Below are 18092 nucleotides of genomic sequence, written 5' to 3'. Positions count from 1 at the left end.
AAGTGAAAGGACATCATGAGAACTTACATAAATGATCAATTTAGTCAAGTTAGTTAGACAATTATGTATTATAGTTTAAAATTATTTATTGTGATGGTATATTACCGAACATTTCTTTGTAGACGATGTTTTTTAGTGTATGTCTCCTTCTAATGCTTTGGTTGCTCTGCCATAACCAGAACTCTTGTTGTCGATATCTATATCCCTCTTGATAGTGCAACATATAGTTGTTAGTGCAAGAAAATATATTGCAGTAAATATAGTCCAATATTTGGGATGTTTGTCTTTGTGCTTTCTTTATTACCGAAAATCATTTACACACAAATTTAAAGTATATTTTTTAGTTAAGGAAGACGAAAGTTGAATTCGGGGATAAAACTATACTTAGTGTACATCGACCAGTATTATAATTTTTGCATGTATGACGTTATTGTCAAAACTTCTATATACCATATGCGTGCTATTACATAAGTTATTCGGTGGATCTAAGTTTTCCAGTAGCATGACGGGCATATTTTTCTTCAAAATCAATCTATATGCAATGGAAGATCAACTTTAACTTAGTCTATTATATATACAGTGATACTAACATAGATAAGGAAAAATAAACTTGACAACAAACTTGTATGGTAGGCCATTTGGTATTAAAGTATTTAAGTATTCTTCTTGGTAGTAATTGTTGGTATCATTTTCTGCCGAGTCAAAAACTAAAAAACACTTTATTTTTACCATAAAACTTCGCAATCAACATTTTATTTAGTTGGCCAACATATTCGTTTTTACAAGCTAAAATAGCTTTTTAATTTCTATCATGCAATTTGCATAAATTGCATTTTAATCTAATAATAAATATATTTTCCTTATTAAATACACTACTATTACCATTAGGGTTGATAACTAAGTGTTCTAGAAGAACCAATTCATCTTTTATTGGATGATCTTCTTCGTTTTTGACACGAAGCAAGAAGTCACCAAATACTGGATTCGTTTTTATTTTATATTTCTTGTTAGTTGAATATTTTTCATTTGATGCAATAAGTATTATTTTGGCAAGGTAGTACAGTCTCTTCTTTCGTCGATTTTGGAACTATTGGTAGTACTTGATAGAAATCACCTTCCAAACCATTAGTTTTGCACCAAATGGTCATTGATATTTAATATATCTCTAGAACTCCGGACGTTGTTTTGATCATTTGACACTTAATCATAAGCGTTACATCACATATTATCAATTATGCTTTCCTTTTAAATTTAGCACCATTGTTCTGCTTTGTTATATTTGTGATGGTTATTTCAGTTGTTTGAAGAGGTATATCAAGTCTAAAGTGAGTGGCCTCATAATAAAATCCTTGTTGGTACATCACTTGTTATTATTGCTAGCAGTATCATGCCTCTTGATATGATATTTGCAAGTAATGCACGACATAGAAAATTATTTCTATTCCGCCGGAGGCATCTACAAAGAATAATCCCGCTATACCAGAGTCGACTCTTTATAATATAGTCTTGAAAGCCTGTTTTTGTTCAAGATTTAACTTTGATTGTACTTCCTCAGATACTTGTATGATTGTTTGATTCTTAATACTATATTAACCTTTTTTACTTTGTGATCTAGTGTTTTTAACCTTTAACGCTCTTTTTATGGAATAAATTTATGTACCCTAAGATTTTTTTAACTTAAAAAATAATTTTACTCATATGATGAATTTAAAAATAATTGAATTGGATTCTCTTGCTAAATAATTAATCGAAAGATTTAATTAATTGGTATTAACATAAAAAAATAATTTATTTTATATTGATTAGATCCTTAATATTAGTTCGTCTCTTCTTTTGAATATTTAATTTTAATTATAATTTTATCCACCATAAATTTTATTTTCAAAGAGTAAAACGATCGATCTGACATTCCACTTTTAGATCTTTATATTTTGTAGAATCATTTTTATTTCTCTTTATTAAATATTCTTAATAATTGGTATATTTTTCAATATTACACGAAAAATTGATAAGCAAAACTATTATTTGAGTAGAAAAAAGTTTAAATATAATATAAAAATATGTTGTGAGGATATTTTGTTTTCTCAATTTCAAAGTTTTATGCAATCAATTTAACATTACTTTTATCTTCTTCTTTTTTTTGGTATTGGACATTATGGAGTGGGAATGTGTTGCCAATACGGAGGATTCTTATAAAATTGATTTTATTAAACCTTTCTACATATTTTTAATTAGAATGTAATATACAAAATTTTACTAATTTTAAAATTTTAAATATTATAAAACTTAACATTGAAGGTATTGTAGTCCAAAAAATAGGTTATTACAGTTATGTCCTTTACCTATGAGTTCTTCTGTTTAATATTTTATGGCTATTTTGGTCTATCAATATTATATTCGTGCTTTTATAATAATATATAGAATATATATTTGTGAAGTCCGAAATTATAGAATATTATTACTTTGAAATATTTGTCGTGAAACTACTAACATTTTTTAATTGTGCCAACTTAATGGTCATAGGTTAGGTAAGATCGTGGGATTCATCATGGAGGATTCCTAACGGTCCTAAAACTAATAGTATTACAAGGCTAATGTCTAGAATTTCGGTTATATCCTTTTACTATAAGTTATTACGCTTAATATTATAAGGTGTAAACCGACATTATATTCATGCTTTTGTAATAATACATATACATTTACATATACATATACATATACATACATATATATATACACACACACACATATATATATATATATATATATATATATATATATATATATATATATATATATATATATATATATGGCATTGCGTGTGTCTCTCGTATATTAAGAGATTAAACTTTTAAAAACAACATAATTATCAAAAATATGTTTGCGCTAATTCTTATGTAGAAAATATAATAATTATATGAATATTTGTGAAATTTACCTTTTATTTCAACTCAATTCATGTTTCTTTCACAATTTTACCCCTTTGTTAGTTAGTCCTTCTCAACTATAACTCTTCCTTCCTATGAATCCTAGTGAAAGTTATTTTAGTATATATTTGTAGCGTGGCTGATTTACCAAAACTAAAAGCGGACAAAAAAGCTTAATTAGTTGACTTCAAAATCTTATGTATATATTATTGAATTTTTTAATTTAATTATAGAAAATTAAAAATAATAAAAGAAGAAGTTGGGAATTAAATAGAACCCCACATCCGGAAGTGGGAATAGTACAAGTACGTGGTTGGTTGTACGTTAGAATAAGTTGGCTTTTATAGTTTCTAAGTATGTAATAAAATCTAGTAATAAAATGGTAAAATAAAGTCAAAGAATTCATAGGTTAGGTTTTATATACTACTTAATGATGTTTTACCTTGTAGTTGTATAAGGTAATAAAATAATTAATTTAAAGTACTAAATATTAGATTTTCCTACATATTAAATAAGGAAAGATCTAAATATGCAAAAAATTAATTATTTTTAGAGTCTTAAATATTAGGAAAGTAATATGTTATATATTGACGTTCAACTTCCTCCAATTTTCAGTATATTCTCCGTCCTATTGGCCAGACGATTTTAATTTGATATTCTACAATTGGAATATTGCTAACTGCATCAATGAGGTTCGCTACTATTTTTGTCATGATTTGGTTAACCATTTTATGCTACGGAGGATGCCAACAAATAACACAACCTCCTTATAATGCAATAGTAGCACTAGATGGCTCGGGCAATTATACGACAATAATGGCTGCAGTCTCAGCAGCTCCAAACAACAGCGTTACATATTACTACATCAAAATAAAACAAGGAACCTACAATGAATACGTCCAAATCGAAAGCTGGAAAACGAATATCGTTTTCATCGGAGAAGGAATGGACAAAACCATAATATCCGGAGATAAAAGTTATGGTGCAGGCATCGGGACAATGTATACTGCAACTGTGGGTGCGTAAATCTATTTTCTTTATCTCAAATTATTCTCTTTAAGAGTAGATTATTCCTTGGCAATATGTGCATTGTTGATTATGTTAATTGTTTTTCACTTTTCAGGGGTGAATGGCCAAGGCTTCGTAGCCCAAGGAATCACTTTTAGGAACATAGCTGGACCTAAAATGCTACAGGCAGTAGCATTAAGAGCAGAAGCAGATTTTCTTACCTTCTATCAATGCCGTTTTGAGGGTTATCAAGATACTCTATACACAAAGTACGGTAGACAGTTTTATAGGGATTGTGATATCTTGGGCACCATAGACTTTATCTGCGGTGATGCAGCTGCAGTATTCCAAAATTGTTTGATTGAAGTACGTCAGCCTTTGCTTGGCCAATATATTACCATCTCAGCACAACAAAGAGATTTTGAGACTACGCTAACGGGGCTAGTTTTGCAAAACTGCACCTTAAAAGCAACCCCGGACTTGGAGAAAGCAGGTAATATCACTATGTATTTAGGTCGCCCATGGGGTAACTTCTCAAGAACTGTGATTATGCAAAGTTATATTGACCTATTGATAAATCCACGAGGATGGATAGAGTTTGAGGGAATGCCCCTAGTCCGCCCATTTTATATGGAATATAGAAATAGCGGACCAGGTACAGATACAACGGGACGTGTGAAGTGGGCAGTTGCCACCGATGATGCAAACGTCGCATCAAGTTTCACTGTTAGGAATTTCATAGGCGGTGACAAATGGATACCTCCCACAATTCCACATTATTTGGATCTCCTGTGAACTCTATGTTTTCTAGCTCATGAGTATATTTCTCACAATCTTAATAAAATTTGGAGCTTTATGATCTGTTTTCTCGTATTGTATATTTCATTGTCTCTTAACATCAGACCTTTTTCATGAGCTTTTGTCTGACTCTAATTTTTGTATCCCAAAAGAGTAAATACTGACAAACATAGTTTGACAATTTAACATTTTCGACACTATGCGGTGTAACTTTGTGCAAAATAATTACTGTTTGAATCAGCTTTTGGTAATTTATTGTTATAAATCTATTACTCCCATGTAGATGACATATAGTCAATTTTAGAGGTGTCAATGGATATTTGAAAAACCGACTAAACCAACCGAACCGTACCGTATCGAACTGTTGTTTAGGCAGTAGCATTAAGAACCGTACCATATCAATGGATATTTTAAAAACCGACCGAACTGAACCATTAACGCCCCTAGCTTAATTTGACTAAACTTTGAAGCTAAATTAAATTAGTTCAATTTAGTATTTTAAAATTAAAATTTAGGTATACAAAAACTACGCGAAAAGTACTATAAGTTGTAATTTTTTTCATGTCAATATATAATAACAAAATATATTTTAAAATGTCGGTCAAACTTCACGTAGTTTGACTTTGGATAAGCGAATTTTGTCATTTAAATAGAAACGGCAGGAATAGTAAACTGTTTCTGCAAAATAAGGTAATTTATTGGCATATTTAATTTTTTCGAAAGATGTAACAGGAAAATTGTTTGAATCCATTTTTGATAGATCACAAAATTAGAATGTACTCATCAGGATTCTCTTAGGAACTGTTTAGGCTATTTATAAATTAGCCAAGGCGAACGTAAATTTATGGAGCATACTTCTCTCCGTTTGTGTGCATAGCCAAGGCGAGAGTTTGTAGATTGATTCTTGCTAAAGGAGGTAAAATTTCCTTTCATGTATGCGGTCTTTTGTGATTTGCGCCTTATCGTTTTCTTTTAATCTACTTCTTTCTTTGCAAAATTAGTATATACAAAATAGTACTATAAACTTCTGATTTATTACGAGGACAATAGATATAATATCAGAATTATTCAACCTAAGCTATATGAACCTACTAAGTTAAGTGAAAGTTTCTACCAAGACTTTTTCTCTCTACGAACACTACCAAAAACGGCCTGGAGACTACACAAATCCCCCCGAAACCACCACGATCTCAAAGAAAAATCCACAAACTACTCTATCAAACAGTACGCCACTCAACTTCAAGGAAAAGTTACTGACAAATGAAGATATAATTGACTTCGATATGGATCCAACTGAGGATGAACAAGTGCAGGATCACATTGATTTTTTTTTTTAAAGTTTCCCAGCTGAATACTGGGTGTGTTGTATTATCTTCAAAAAAAAAAGGGGGGGGGGGGGGGGGGATGGCCTTACCTCCACAGATTACAACACAAGAATACAAGTATCCTTCCAAAAAACACAAATGTGAAACCTACAGCTTCACCACTGTGTGGCTATACAAAATAAGTTTAACTAACAAAAAAATTCACCTTGTCGTATTTTGTCCTAATGCTAGGTACTTGAAAATTATCCAAAATGAAAGGACCTGTGGCTCTCCTAGGGAGTTGTTGGAAGGATAAGTATATATTACTGTCAGAAGTGGTTGAAGCCAATTTAGCTAAGAAATCCGCCACTTGGTTAGCCTCTCTATAGCAGTGATTAGGGGTGATATTGACTTGGTTCATTAACTGTGTTGCCTCATCAATGATCTTCTTCATTTTGTAGTTATCTGTCCGCCCCTCCTTAGCATGTTTACCACCAGGAGAGAATCCAATTCAATAATGAATTCAGAATAACCATGTTTAAGACACCATTTGATTCCAAATATAACAGCTTGTGCTTCAACATCATTGTTACTATTACATTTGGCAGAGATAGAGAAGGCCTTTATGAGTTCACCCTAGTCATTTCTCATAATTCCTCCCAAACCTGCATTACCGTTTCCATGTAAATAACTTCCGTCAGTGTTAAGCTTGAAGGATCCTTAGAGTGGTTTAGTCCAGGCTACGATGATGGCTTCAGGAACAGGCGTTGTAGTCTCAACATGGTTTCGCAAAATTTGACCTAAGGTAGAGTTAGTTTGCATCCAGGGAAGGCCCTAAGAATTGCAGTTTGAATGTTCCAGGTAATCTGCTGTTTCATTTGATAGAAGTTGAACCTTTTCTGTTCTCCATATTTGCAAGAGAATCTGCTTTTCCAGATTTCCCAGCAAATGATGATAGGAGTGATCTGCAAGATTTGCTTATGTATGATATTGTTGCTCTTTTGCTGCCACCAATGATTAAGCCATCCTCTAATGGGAATTTGCCTGTATACTATCCCAATGGGGGCACCAATGGCTTTCCAAATGTACCTAGCGGCATCACTTTCCATAAAAACATGTTATATAGACTCATTTAAATTGTTAGTACAACAGACGCAACTAGAGACAATTTATTTTCCAAAACTTAGTATAACATCATCTAAAGGAAGTTTTGTCAACCATAATCTCCAAGCTAAAAAAGAGATCTTAAAAGGGATGCTAGAATGCCATACCTTGCTAAGTAGATGATCTTTAGGCTGAGTGCTTCTGAACAATTTCAAGGTAGTTTTGTTTGAATACTTACCATTTTCTGAGAGGTCCCATATAGCTTGGTCTGGAATGTGTTGATTGCCAATGTTGATATTCACAATACATTGAACAATCTCCTCTGGGAAGGCATCACCTAGTTTTTGAATGTTCCATCTTCCATTGTGTATAAAATCTTTGACAAATGTTTTGGGATTGTTGTTGATATCTGGAAGAAGTGTTGCCAATGGGCTTTTACCAGTCCAGTTGTCCCACCATATGCTTGAATTACCAGAGTTAGTAAGCCATAATATGTGTGGTTCTGCCTTGTCTCTAACCTTCCTCAATTTCTGCCACGCATGTGAATCACTAGAGCCCTTTTTCTTACTCACTGGATGTGATCTTGGGCAATATTTGTGATTCATGAATGTAGCCCACAATGAGGGAATCGTTCTAAATCTCCACCATCTTTTCGAGGCTAGGATATTATCAAACACCTCTATTCTTTTTAGCCCAATGCCTCCCTCCTCTAAGGGGAAACATAAGTTTTTCCAAGATATCCAATGATATTTCTTTTGATTGTCAGAGTAGCCCCAAAAGAAGTTAGCAAAATGCTTTTCAATCAATTTAAAAGTGCCTTTGGGGTGAGGGGGCATAGCAGATAGGGTATATATAGGGAGGGATTGAAGAACATGCTTGATCAAAATAATCCTTCCTCCATAAGACAACATTTTACCATGTCACCCATTGAGTTTTTTAACAATTTTATTTACAAGGCAGTCAAAGTACACTAACTTTTTCCTTCCTATGTAAAGAGGACAACCTAGGTAAGTAAATGGGAAGTTCTTGTCCATGTAACCTGTAGCATTCATGATTCGATTGATTCTAGTAGCACGCAGGATCACAGTGATTCAAGGATAATCCCATCACAATGCAATTACCTCCAAACCTTGATGGAATCAAAGCAATTGAACTCACAGTAGAAGAAAAGGAACAGCTTCATTCCCCTTGAAAATTTTCATTGATTATTAAACTCTTTGGAAAAAGAATTGTTCACCACTACCTAAAATCAAAGATTCAAGAACTGTGGAAACCCACGGAACAATTCCCTCTCATAGACTTAGGCTCAGACTACTTTATAGTAAAGTTTACACAGGAAAAGAATATGAAAAATGTTCTCAAAAATGGGCCATGGTTTGTTAGTGGACATTTTCTATCAGTCGAGCGATAGGAACCAAATTTCGTGGCTGCTGAAGCGAAGCAAACTATCTCAGCTATTTGGGTAAGATTGCCACATCTTCCCACATAGTTTTATGATGAAGCTTTGCTAAAAAGAATTGGAAACTCTATTGGGTCTCTACTGAAAATCGATGCGTGTACAAGTGCAACTCTAAGAGGACGGTATGCTAGGCTATGTATCCAAGTTCCATTAGAGGAACCAGTTACAACACGTATTCTCATTAGTTCATATCTCCAACAAATAATCTATGAGGGTGAAGGGTTTCTTTGTAAAAAATGTGGGAGATTAGGACATATTCAATCACGCTGCCTACATCAAGATATGGAAGGCCACCGTCAGAAGGAGTCCACAAAGGATGGTGCTAACAGCCAACACAATAGCAACCAGTTACCGGAGGAGTGATGTGACGACCCAGCCCGTCGTCACGTGAGTTACCGCCCCGTTTTCCCCATTTTATGCTTCTTCATGTTTCGTTATCGGTATTCGGTGTGTTAGAGTTAAATCGGATTGGTTTTGATAGGAAATGAGACACTTAGTCTCTTTTAAGGAGGTTTAAGTTGGAAAGGTCAACCGAACGTTGACTTATGTGTTAGAGGGCTTGGATTTGAATTACGATGATTCGGTTAGCTTCGGGGGATGATTTGTGACTTAGGAGTGTGATCGGAAGTAATTTTGGAGGTCCTGTGTAGAATTAGGCTTGAATTGGCGAAGTTAGTATTTTGGCGATTTCCGGTTGATAGGTGATATTTTGATCCGAGAGTCGAAATGGAATTCCAAGAGTTTTTGTAGCTTCGTTATGTCATTTTGGACTTGTCTACAAAATTTAAAGTCATTTGGACGTGGTTTGGTTGGGTTTTGATCAAAAATGGAATTTGGAAGTTCTTGAGATTCATAGGCTTGAATCCGATGATGATTTGATGTTTTGATGTTATTTTGGGTGTTCCGAAGGTTGGGAAAAGTTTTAATGATATTGTGGGACATGTTGATATAATTGTCTAAGGTACCGAGGGCCTCGGGTGGATTTCGGAAGGTTAACGGAATGGAATTCGGACCCAAAAAGAAAAGAAAAAGCTGCTGCAATTTCTGCTGCTAAGCTGTCTTTGCTTTGATAATTTTGGAGAGAATTTCAAGGGGGATTTTATCAAGCATCAAAGGTTAGTTGTTTCTATTTATTTCCAAGTTAAATACAAGATTATATGTGAATTAGAACATGAAAATCAGTAGAAAAGTGGGGTTTTAGGGCTTGTGCTTTTGAGATTTTCTAGGGTCGATTTGAAGGGTCAAACGAGCTCCGATTTTTGTGTTCTTTATATGTACGGACTCGTGAGAGAACGAAGAATATTTTGGTATAAAAATTTCTGAGTTTTGAGATGTGGGACCGGGGCTCGGGTTTCGCCAAATTCGTTAATTTTGATAATTTTCGAGTGTTTTTGATTGGGTATTGTCCCTTTAGCATAATGCGATATATTCGTTATGATTTTTAGCAGATTCGTCGCATGAGGAGGCTAATTTGAGAGGCAAGGGTATAGCGAGTTAGAGCTTTGGCTAGTTTGAGGTGAGTAATTGATGTAAATGATGTCCTGAGGGTTTGAAACCCTGGAATTTCACATCGTAACGCTATATTGAGGTGACTTGCACGTCGGATAACGGGCGTGGGGTAGAGCACCATCGGGGATTGTGACTTAGTCTGTCCCGAGAGATGTTTTTACCGTGTTTTTTACTTGAACTAAATTGAAAATCATCCTTACTTGGATTTAATTGTTACATTTGGGCTTTTTGAAAATTATTTGAATCCTTCAGGGATTGACATCACTGTTTTCACATACATGCATATCATTTGATCTCAGTCCAAGGTTTTGAAAACTGTTTTGCAAACTCAACCATCTTTCTAAGATTTGAAAACTTAAATGATATTTCTAAATGATATTTCGGGCTGAGAACTACTGTTTTACAAATGCCCAAAGGGCTTATTATGATTTCTGGACTGAGCATGGATCGGGTTGCGCACCACAGCAGTGATTTGAAATAGTGGTAACAATGACACTGTATGATGTGACTTGAAACAGTGGTAACAATGGCACTGTGTGATATAAATTGGTCAGGTAACAATGACTGACCAAGACTTGATTGATGCCACGAGATGGCTTGTTATTGTGTTTGGGCTGTAGGAGCCCCTCCGGAGTCTGTACACACCCCCAGTGAGCGCCGTCGACGATAAATAAAATGGATGGCTCGGGCTGCACGCCGCAGTGGGTACTAGAGAGTACCATCATATGCATTGCATTGCACTCATGCATAAAGTGTACCATCATATGCATTGCATTGCACTCATGCATTTGTTTTTATCTGTTATACCTGTCTCAGTATTTGGTACTCTGATTTAATTGACTTGTTGCTCCACTATTTGTTGTTCTAAATTGCCAGTTATAGTTTACTTTGTATTTTTCCATGATTTCTTATTCTCAGCCTTTATTTATGTTTATTACTCACTGGGTTGGAGTACTTACATTACTCCCTGCACCTTGCGCGCAGATCCAGGTACACCACAGGCTAAGTGAGGAATTGTTTAGCTGAGCAAGCAATATCCGGGAGTACTGAGGTAGCTGCATGGCATTCGCAGCCTTGATCTCTCCCCTCTATCTCTATCTTTTATTCCGTATTTTCCTAGACAGACTTGTAATAGGTGGATATTCTGTATTAGAGGCTCATATTCGTGAGACCGGATTCTATTGGGCTATGGTGTGGTATTTTAATTGAACTTCCGCAGATTTTATTATTGATTATACACTTGAATGAAATGACTTAGTAAATTCTCTGTGATATTTATCTATAATCTGAATAAGAATTTGGGATAATGTTGTTGAATGGTCGGGCTTGCCTAGCAGTGTGTTGGGCGCCATCATGACCGGGGTTGGGGTCGTGACAAGTTGGTATCAGATCCTAGGTTAATTGGTCTCGCGAGTTATGAGCCGGTTTAGTAGAGTCTCGTGGATCGGTACAGAGACGTCTGTATTTATCCTCGAGAGGCTGCAAAACCTTTAAGAAAACTTCATATTCTTGAAATTCTTGTCGTGCAACTTTGTTGATCCGAACACTAAAAATTTCTATCATTCTATTCTCTCGCAGGTGGCGAGGACTCGTGCTACTGGACGAGGTGGACGACCACCGGTGCCACCCGCTGATGCCACCAGAGGTCGTGGGCATGGTAGAGGTAGTGTAGCGTAGGCAGCACCTGTTAATCCACCAGGTGCCCAGTTCCAGATCAGGCTCCAACAGTTGTACCAGTTCAAGCACCAGCTATGCCTATTGTGATTCCGGGTCTTCAGGAGACCTTGGCTCAGATTTTGACAGTTTGCACTGGACTAGCTTAGGCGGTCTCAGCCACTATAGCCACAACTACTTCACAGGCCAAGGAAGGCACCCAGACTCCTGTTGATCGCACAACTGAGCAGGTTGTGCAGGGATTGCAGACACCGGAAGTTGTTCCAGCTCAGCCAGTTGCACCAGTTCAGAACCTTATGGTCCCAGCTATGCCAGACGATGAGTAGCGTCGTCTCGAGAGATTTGGTAGGCTCCATCCTCCGACATTCAGTGGTGCAGAGGGCGAGGATGCCTAGGGTTTTCTTGACAAGTGTCAGCGTATGCTTCACACCGTAGGGATTTTGGAGTCGAGTGGTGTATTTTTTACTATATTTCAGTTCTAGGGAGTTGAATTTACCTAGTGGGAAGATATTGAGAGACGTAGACCTGTTGGTGCAGTGCCTCTTACTTGGCATCAGTTTTCCACTCTATTTCTGGAGAAGTATGTACCTCAGTCCCGTAGAGATGAGCTGTGTAGGCAGTTTGAGTGGTTGACTCAGGGAGATATGTCTGTGACCCAGTACGAGATGAGATTTTCACAGTTGGCTCGTCATGCTACTTGGATGATTCTGACAGATCGTGAGAGGATCCGGAGATTCGTGGATGGTCTTAACTACTCTCTTCGCATTTTGATGACTAGAGAGAGAGTAGTGGGTGCTTCGTTCGAGGATGTGGTTGACATCGCTCGTGATATTGAGACAGTTCGCCGCAGAGAGAGAGAGAGAGGAGAGGGAGGCCAAGAGGCCCAGAGGTTCAGGCAGTTTTAGTGGTGCTCCATCTAGGGGCCAGTTCCAGCGTGGTAGAGGTCGTTCCTTCAGACCTCCTCAGCCGGCCCGTCCAGAGTATAGTAGGACATCTTCAGACCGTGGTCATCAGGGATTTCCGCAGGGCCAATCTTTACTTAACGCTCTCCCAGCTCAGAGCTCATCTTATGCCCCTTCAGTTCAGGGTTCATCTGTGCCGAGTGCATCGGCTGGTCATTCAGGTGTGAGGGGTTCCCTCCAGTTCCCTTCTCCAGTACCTGGTAGTTGCTACGAGTGCGGAGAGTTTGGTCATATAAAGAGGCAATGTCCTCGACTTCGTGGTGGTCAATTTCAACAGAGTGTCCAACCTTCGTCTTCTGCTCCAGTTTCTTCAGCACCCGCCCAGCCAGCTAGGGGTGGAGGCCAGGCAGCCAGAGGTCGCCCCAGAAGGGGAGGACGATCAGGCGGTGGCCAGGCTCGTTTTTATGCTATTCCAGGCAGGACAGATGCCATTGCGTCAGATGCTGTTATCACATGTATTATCTCAGTCTGCCACACAGATGCCTCTGTCTTATTTGATCCCGGAGCCACCTATTCTTATGTGTCCTCATATTTTGCTCATCATTTGGGTACGACTCGAGGGTGTCTTGCTTTACCCGTGCATGTATCTACCCCGGTGGGCGACACCATTATTGTAGACCATGTGTATCGGTCTTGTATTGTGACTATTGGGGGTCTGGAGACCCGAGTTGATTTATTGTTGTTGAGCATGGTAGATTTTGATGTTATTCTGGGCATGGATTGGCTATCTCCGTGTCTTGCTATTCTAGACTGTCATGCTAAGACAGTTACTTTGGCTATTCCGGGTGTTCCGAGGATCGAGTGGCATGGTATGACTGATTATGTTCCTAGCAGAGTAATTTCCCTCTTGAAAGCCCAGCGTATGGTTGGGAAGGGTTGTCTATCGTATCTAGCTTTTGTGCGAGATGTTGGAGCTGAGACTCCTAGTATTGATTCTGTCCCAGTTGTGAGGGATTTTACTGATGTATTTCCTGCAGACCTACCGGGCATGCCGCCGGATAGGGATATCGATTTTGGCATTGACTTGGTGCGGGGCACCCAACCCATTTCTATTCCACCATATCGTATGGCACCAGCAGAGTTGAAAGAATTGAAGGAGCAGCTTCAGAAGCTCCTAGACAAGGGGTTCATTCGGCCTAGTGTGTCACCGTGGGGTGCGCCAGTTCTGTTTGTGAAGAAGAAAGATGGCACAATGAGAATGTGTATTGACTACAAGCAGTTAAATAAGGTAACAGTGAAGAACAAGTATCCTTTACCTCGCATTGATGACTTATTTGATCAGCTTCAGGGAGCGAGGGTGTTTTCAAAAATTGATCTCCGTTCGGGCTATCACCAGTTAAAAATTAGGGACTCGAATATTCTTAAGACAACTTTCAGGACTAGATATGGTCACTATGATTTTCTAGTCATGTCTTTTGGGCTGACCAATGCCCCAGCAGCGTTCATGCATTTGATGAACAGTGTATTTCGGCCTTATCTGGATTCTTTTGTTATTGTATTTATTGATGACATTCTGGTGTACTCGCGTAGCCAAGAGGAGCACGCCAAGCATTTGCGTGTGGTGTTGTAGAGATTGAGGGAGGAGAAGCTTTATGCAAAATTCTCCAAGTGTGAATTTTGGCTAAGTTCTGTGGCATTCTTGGGACACATAGTGTCCAGCGAGGGTATTCAGGTTGATCCAAAGAAGATAGAAGCAGTGCAGAGTTGGTCTAGACCGTCCTTAGCCACAGAGATCCGTAGTTTTCTCGAATTAGCAGGCTATTATCTCCGGCTTGTTCAGGGGTTTTCATCCATTGCGTCGCCCTTGACCAAGTTGACTCAGAAAGGTGCTCCATTTGTATGGTCAGACAAGTGTGAGAAGAGCTTTCAGAAGCTCAAGACAGTTTTGACCACAGCTCTAGTATTGGTTTTACCATCAGCTACAGGTTCATATATTGTATATTGTGATGCTTCGAGAGTTGGGATTGGCTGTGTGTTGATGCAGGAGGGTAGAGTTATTGCTTATGCTTCTCGTCAGTTAAATCCCCATGAGAAGAACTACCATGTTCGTGATTTAGAGTTGGCTGCTATAGTTCATGCCTTGAAGATTTAGAGGCACTATTTATATGGCGTATCTTGCGAGGTATTCACTGATCATCGCAGTCTTCAGCATTTATTTAAGCAGAAAAACCTTAATTTGAGGCAGCGGAGGTGGCTTGAGTTGCTAAAAGATTATGACATCACTATTTTGTATCATTCGGGAAAGGCCAATGTAGTGACAGATGCCTTGAGCCGAAAGGCAGTTAGGATGGGGAGTTTGGCATACATTCCAGTTGGGGAGAGGCCTTTTGCAGTTGATGTTCAAACCTTGGCTAATCGGTTTGTGAGACTGGACATTTCTAAGCCCAGTCGGGTGTTGGCCTGTGTGGTTTCTCGGTCTTCCTTATATGATCGCATTAGAGAACGCAGTATGATGATCCGCATTTGCTTGTCCTTAAGGACAAAGCTCAGCATGATGATTCCAGGGATGTGACTATAGATGATGATGGCGTATTGAGGATGTAGGGTCGTATCTGTGTGCCCAATGTAGATGGGCTTAGAGAGTTAATTCTGGAGGAGGCCCACAGCTCGCTGTATTCTATTCATCCGGGTTCCGCGAAGATGTATCAGGACTTGAGACAGCACTATTGGTGGAGAATAATGAAGAAAGATATTGTAGGTTATGTAGCTCGGTGTCCTAATTGTCAGCAGGTGAAATATGAGCATCAAAGACCGGGTGGTTTGCTTCAGCGGATGATTATCCCAGAATGGAAGTGGGAGAGAGTTACCATGGATTTTGTGAGTGGACTTCCTCGGACTTTGAAGAAATTTGATTCTATTTGGGTGATTGTGGATCGGCTGACCAAGACCGCGCACTTCATTTCGATGTGTACTACTTATTCTTCGGAGCGGTTGGCAGGGATATTTATCCGAAAGATTGTGTGATTGCACGGTGTTCCAGTTTCCATTATCTCAGATAGAGGTACTCAGTTTACTTGCCAGTTTTTTAGGACTTTTCAGTGAGAGTTGGGTACCCAGGTGGAGTTGAGCACATCATTTCATCCTCAGACGGACGGACAGTCCGAGCGTACTATTCAGATATTGGAGGATATGTTGCGTGCCTGTGTGATTGATTTCGGAGGTTCTTGGGATGAGTTTCTACCGCTTACAGAGTTTGCCTACAATAACAGCTATCAGTCCAGCATTCAGATGACACCGTATGAGGCTTTGTATGGAAGGCGGTGTAGATCTCCAGTTGGTTGGTTCGAACCCGGCGAGGCTAGGCTATTTATGCGGACCGGAATGTTCGAGATGTGTCCTACATGGTTGGTAAGAAGGTCTTGATGAAGGTTTCGCCCATGAAGGGTGTTATGAGATTTGGAAAGAAAGGAAAGTTGAGTCCACGATCCATTGGACCTTTTGAGGTACTTAGGAGGATTGGGGAGGTGGCTTATATGCTTGCTTTGCCACCCAACTTGTCGAGTGTGCATCCGGTATTTCATGTTTCTATGCTCCGAAAGTATGTTGGGGACCCGTCTCATGTTTTGGATTTCAGCACGGTTCAGTTGGATGGTGATTTGACCTTTGATGTGGAGCTAGTGGCTATTTTGGCTCGTCAGGTTCGGAAATTGAGGTCAAAGGATATATCTTCTGTAAAAGTGCAGTGGAGAGGTCATTCCGTGGAGGAAGCTACCTGGGAGACCGAGCGGGGGATGCAGAGCAGATATCCTCACCTATTCGAGGCTCCAGGTATGTTTCTTGACCCGCTCGAAGACAAGCGTTTGTTTTAGTTGGGGAGGATGTGACGATCCGACCCGTCATCACGTGAGTTACCGCCCCGTTTCCCCCATTTTATGCTTATTCATGTTTCGTTATCGGTATTCGGTGTGTTAAAGTTAAATAGGATTGGTTTTGATAGGAAATGAGACACTTAGTCTCTTTTAAGGAGGTTTAAGTTGGAAAAGTCAACCGAACGTTGACTTATGTGTTAGAGGGCTCGGATTTAAATTCCGATGATTCGGTTAGCTTCGGGGGATGATTTGTGACTTAGGAGTGTGATCGGAAGTAATTTTGGAGGTCCGGTGTAGAACTGGGCTTGAATTGGCGATGGTAGTATTTTGGCGATTTTCGGTTGATAGGTGATATTTTGATCCGAGAGTCGGAATGGAATTCCGAGAGTTGTTGTAGCTTCATTATGTCATTTTGGACTTGTCTGCGAAATTTGAGGTCATTAGGACGTGGTTTGGTTGGGTTTTTTTTATCAAAAATGGAATTTGGAAGTTCTTGAGATTCATAGGCTTGAATCCGATGATGATTTGATGTTTTGATGTTATTTTGGGTGTTTCGAAGGTTGGGACAGGTTTGAATGATATTGTGGGACATGTTGATATAATTGGCTAAGGTCCCGAGGGCCTCGGGTGGATTTCGGAAGGCTAACGGAATGGAATTCGGACCAAAAAAGAAAAGAAAAAGCTGCTGCAATTTCTGCTGCTAAGCTGTCTTTGGACAGCAAATGTGCAGTCATGGAGCGTACTTCGGAGGCCTATATCTTTTGATATACAAGGAGTTTTGAGATGATTCAAAAACAAAAGATGTAGCCCTTCGCGTAGAGTTTCCAGAAAGCTAAGAAAATCGTAATTTGGACATCTGTAGAGAAAGTTATGATCGATTGAAGATGACTGGTGGAGCAGTTTCTCCAGAATTTTCTGATTTCATGGAACCGACTTTAGAAGTTCATATCTCGGGATATATAAATAGTTATATGGTGTACAACCTATCAAATTAAAGATCTTCGAGTCTATTTTCTAAATCATCAAACCGTTTGTAATTTGGATATTTATACAAGACGTTATAGGTGTTTAAACAGAAGGTGTCCGACAAGAGAAAATTTTAATAGGATGTACAACTTGTATAGCACAAGTGCAAGGCACAACTCGACGAAGCACGGACAGATTCTTTAAACACGGATTTGGCTTACTTCTTTCATTTCTTTCATTTGGCTTGGATGATTTTGGAGAGAATTTCAAGGGGAATTTTATCAAGCATCAAAGGTGAGTTGTTTCTACTTATTTTCAAGTTAAATACAAGATTATATGTAAATTAGAACATGAAAATCAGTAGAAAAGTGGGGTTTTAGGGCTTGTGCTTTTGAGATTTTCTAGGATCGATTTGAAGGGTCAAACGAGCTCCGATTTTTGTGTTCTTTATATGTACGGACTCGTGAGAGGACGAAGAACATTTTGGTATAAAAATTTCTGAGTTTTGAGACGTGGGCCCGGGGCTCGGGTTTCGCCAAATTCGTTAATTTTGATATTTTTCGAGTGTTTTC

General features: G+C 38.5%; 1 protein-coding gene across 1 annotated transcript; it reads left to right on the top strand.

Moving 5' to 3' along the window:
• Positions 1 to 3743: 3743 nt before the first annotated feature.
• Positions 3744 to 7173, top strand: LOC104242267 (probable pectinesterase 56). The gene is made up of 3 exons (XM_070161054.1): positions 3744 to 3945; positions 4051 to 4428; positions 6923 to 7173. Exons 1-3 carry the CDS (start codon positions 3744 to 3746, stop codon positions 7171 to 7173), a joined length of 831 nt encoding a protein of 276 aa, XP_070017155.1.
• Positions 7174 to 18092: the final 10919 nt, after the last annotated feature.

This window comes from Nicotiana sylvestris, chromosome 11 (assembly GCF_000393655.2).
Source record: "Nicotiana sylvestris chromosome 11, ASM39365v2, whole genome shotgun sequence".
NCBI lineage: Eukaryota > Viridiplantae > Streptophyta > Magnoliopsida > Solanales > Solanaceae > Nicotiana > Nicotiana sylvestris.
Note: the sequence above shows the minus strand (reverse complement) of the source record. Positions and strands in the feature narration are given on the sequence as shown.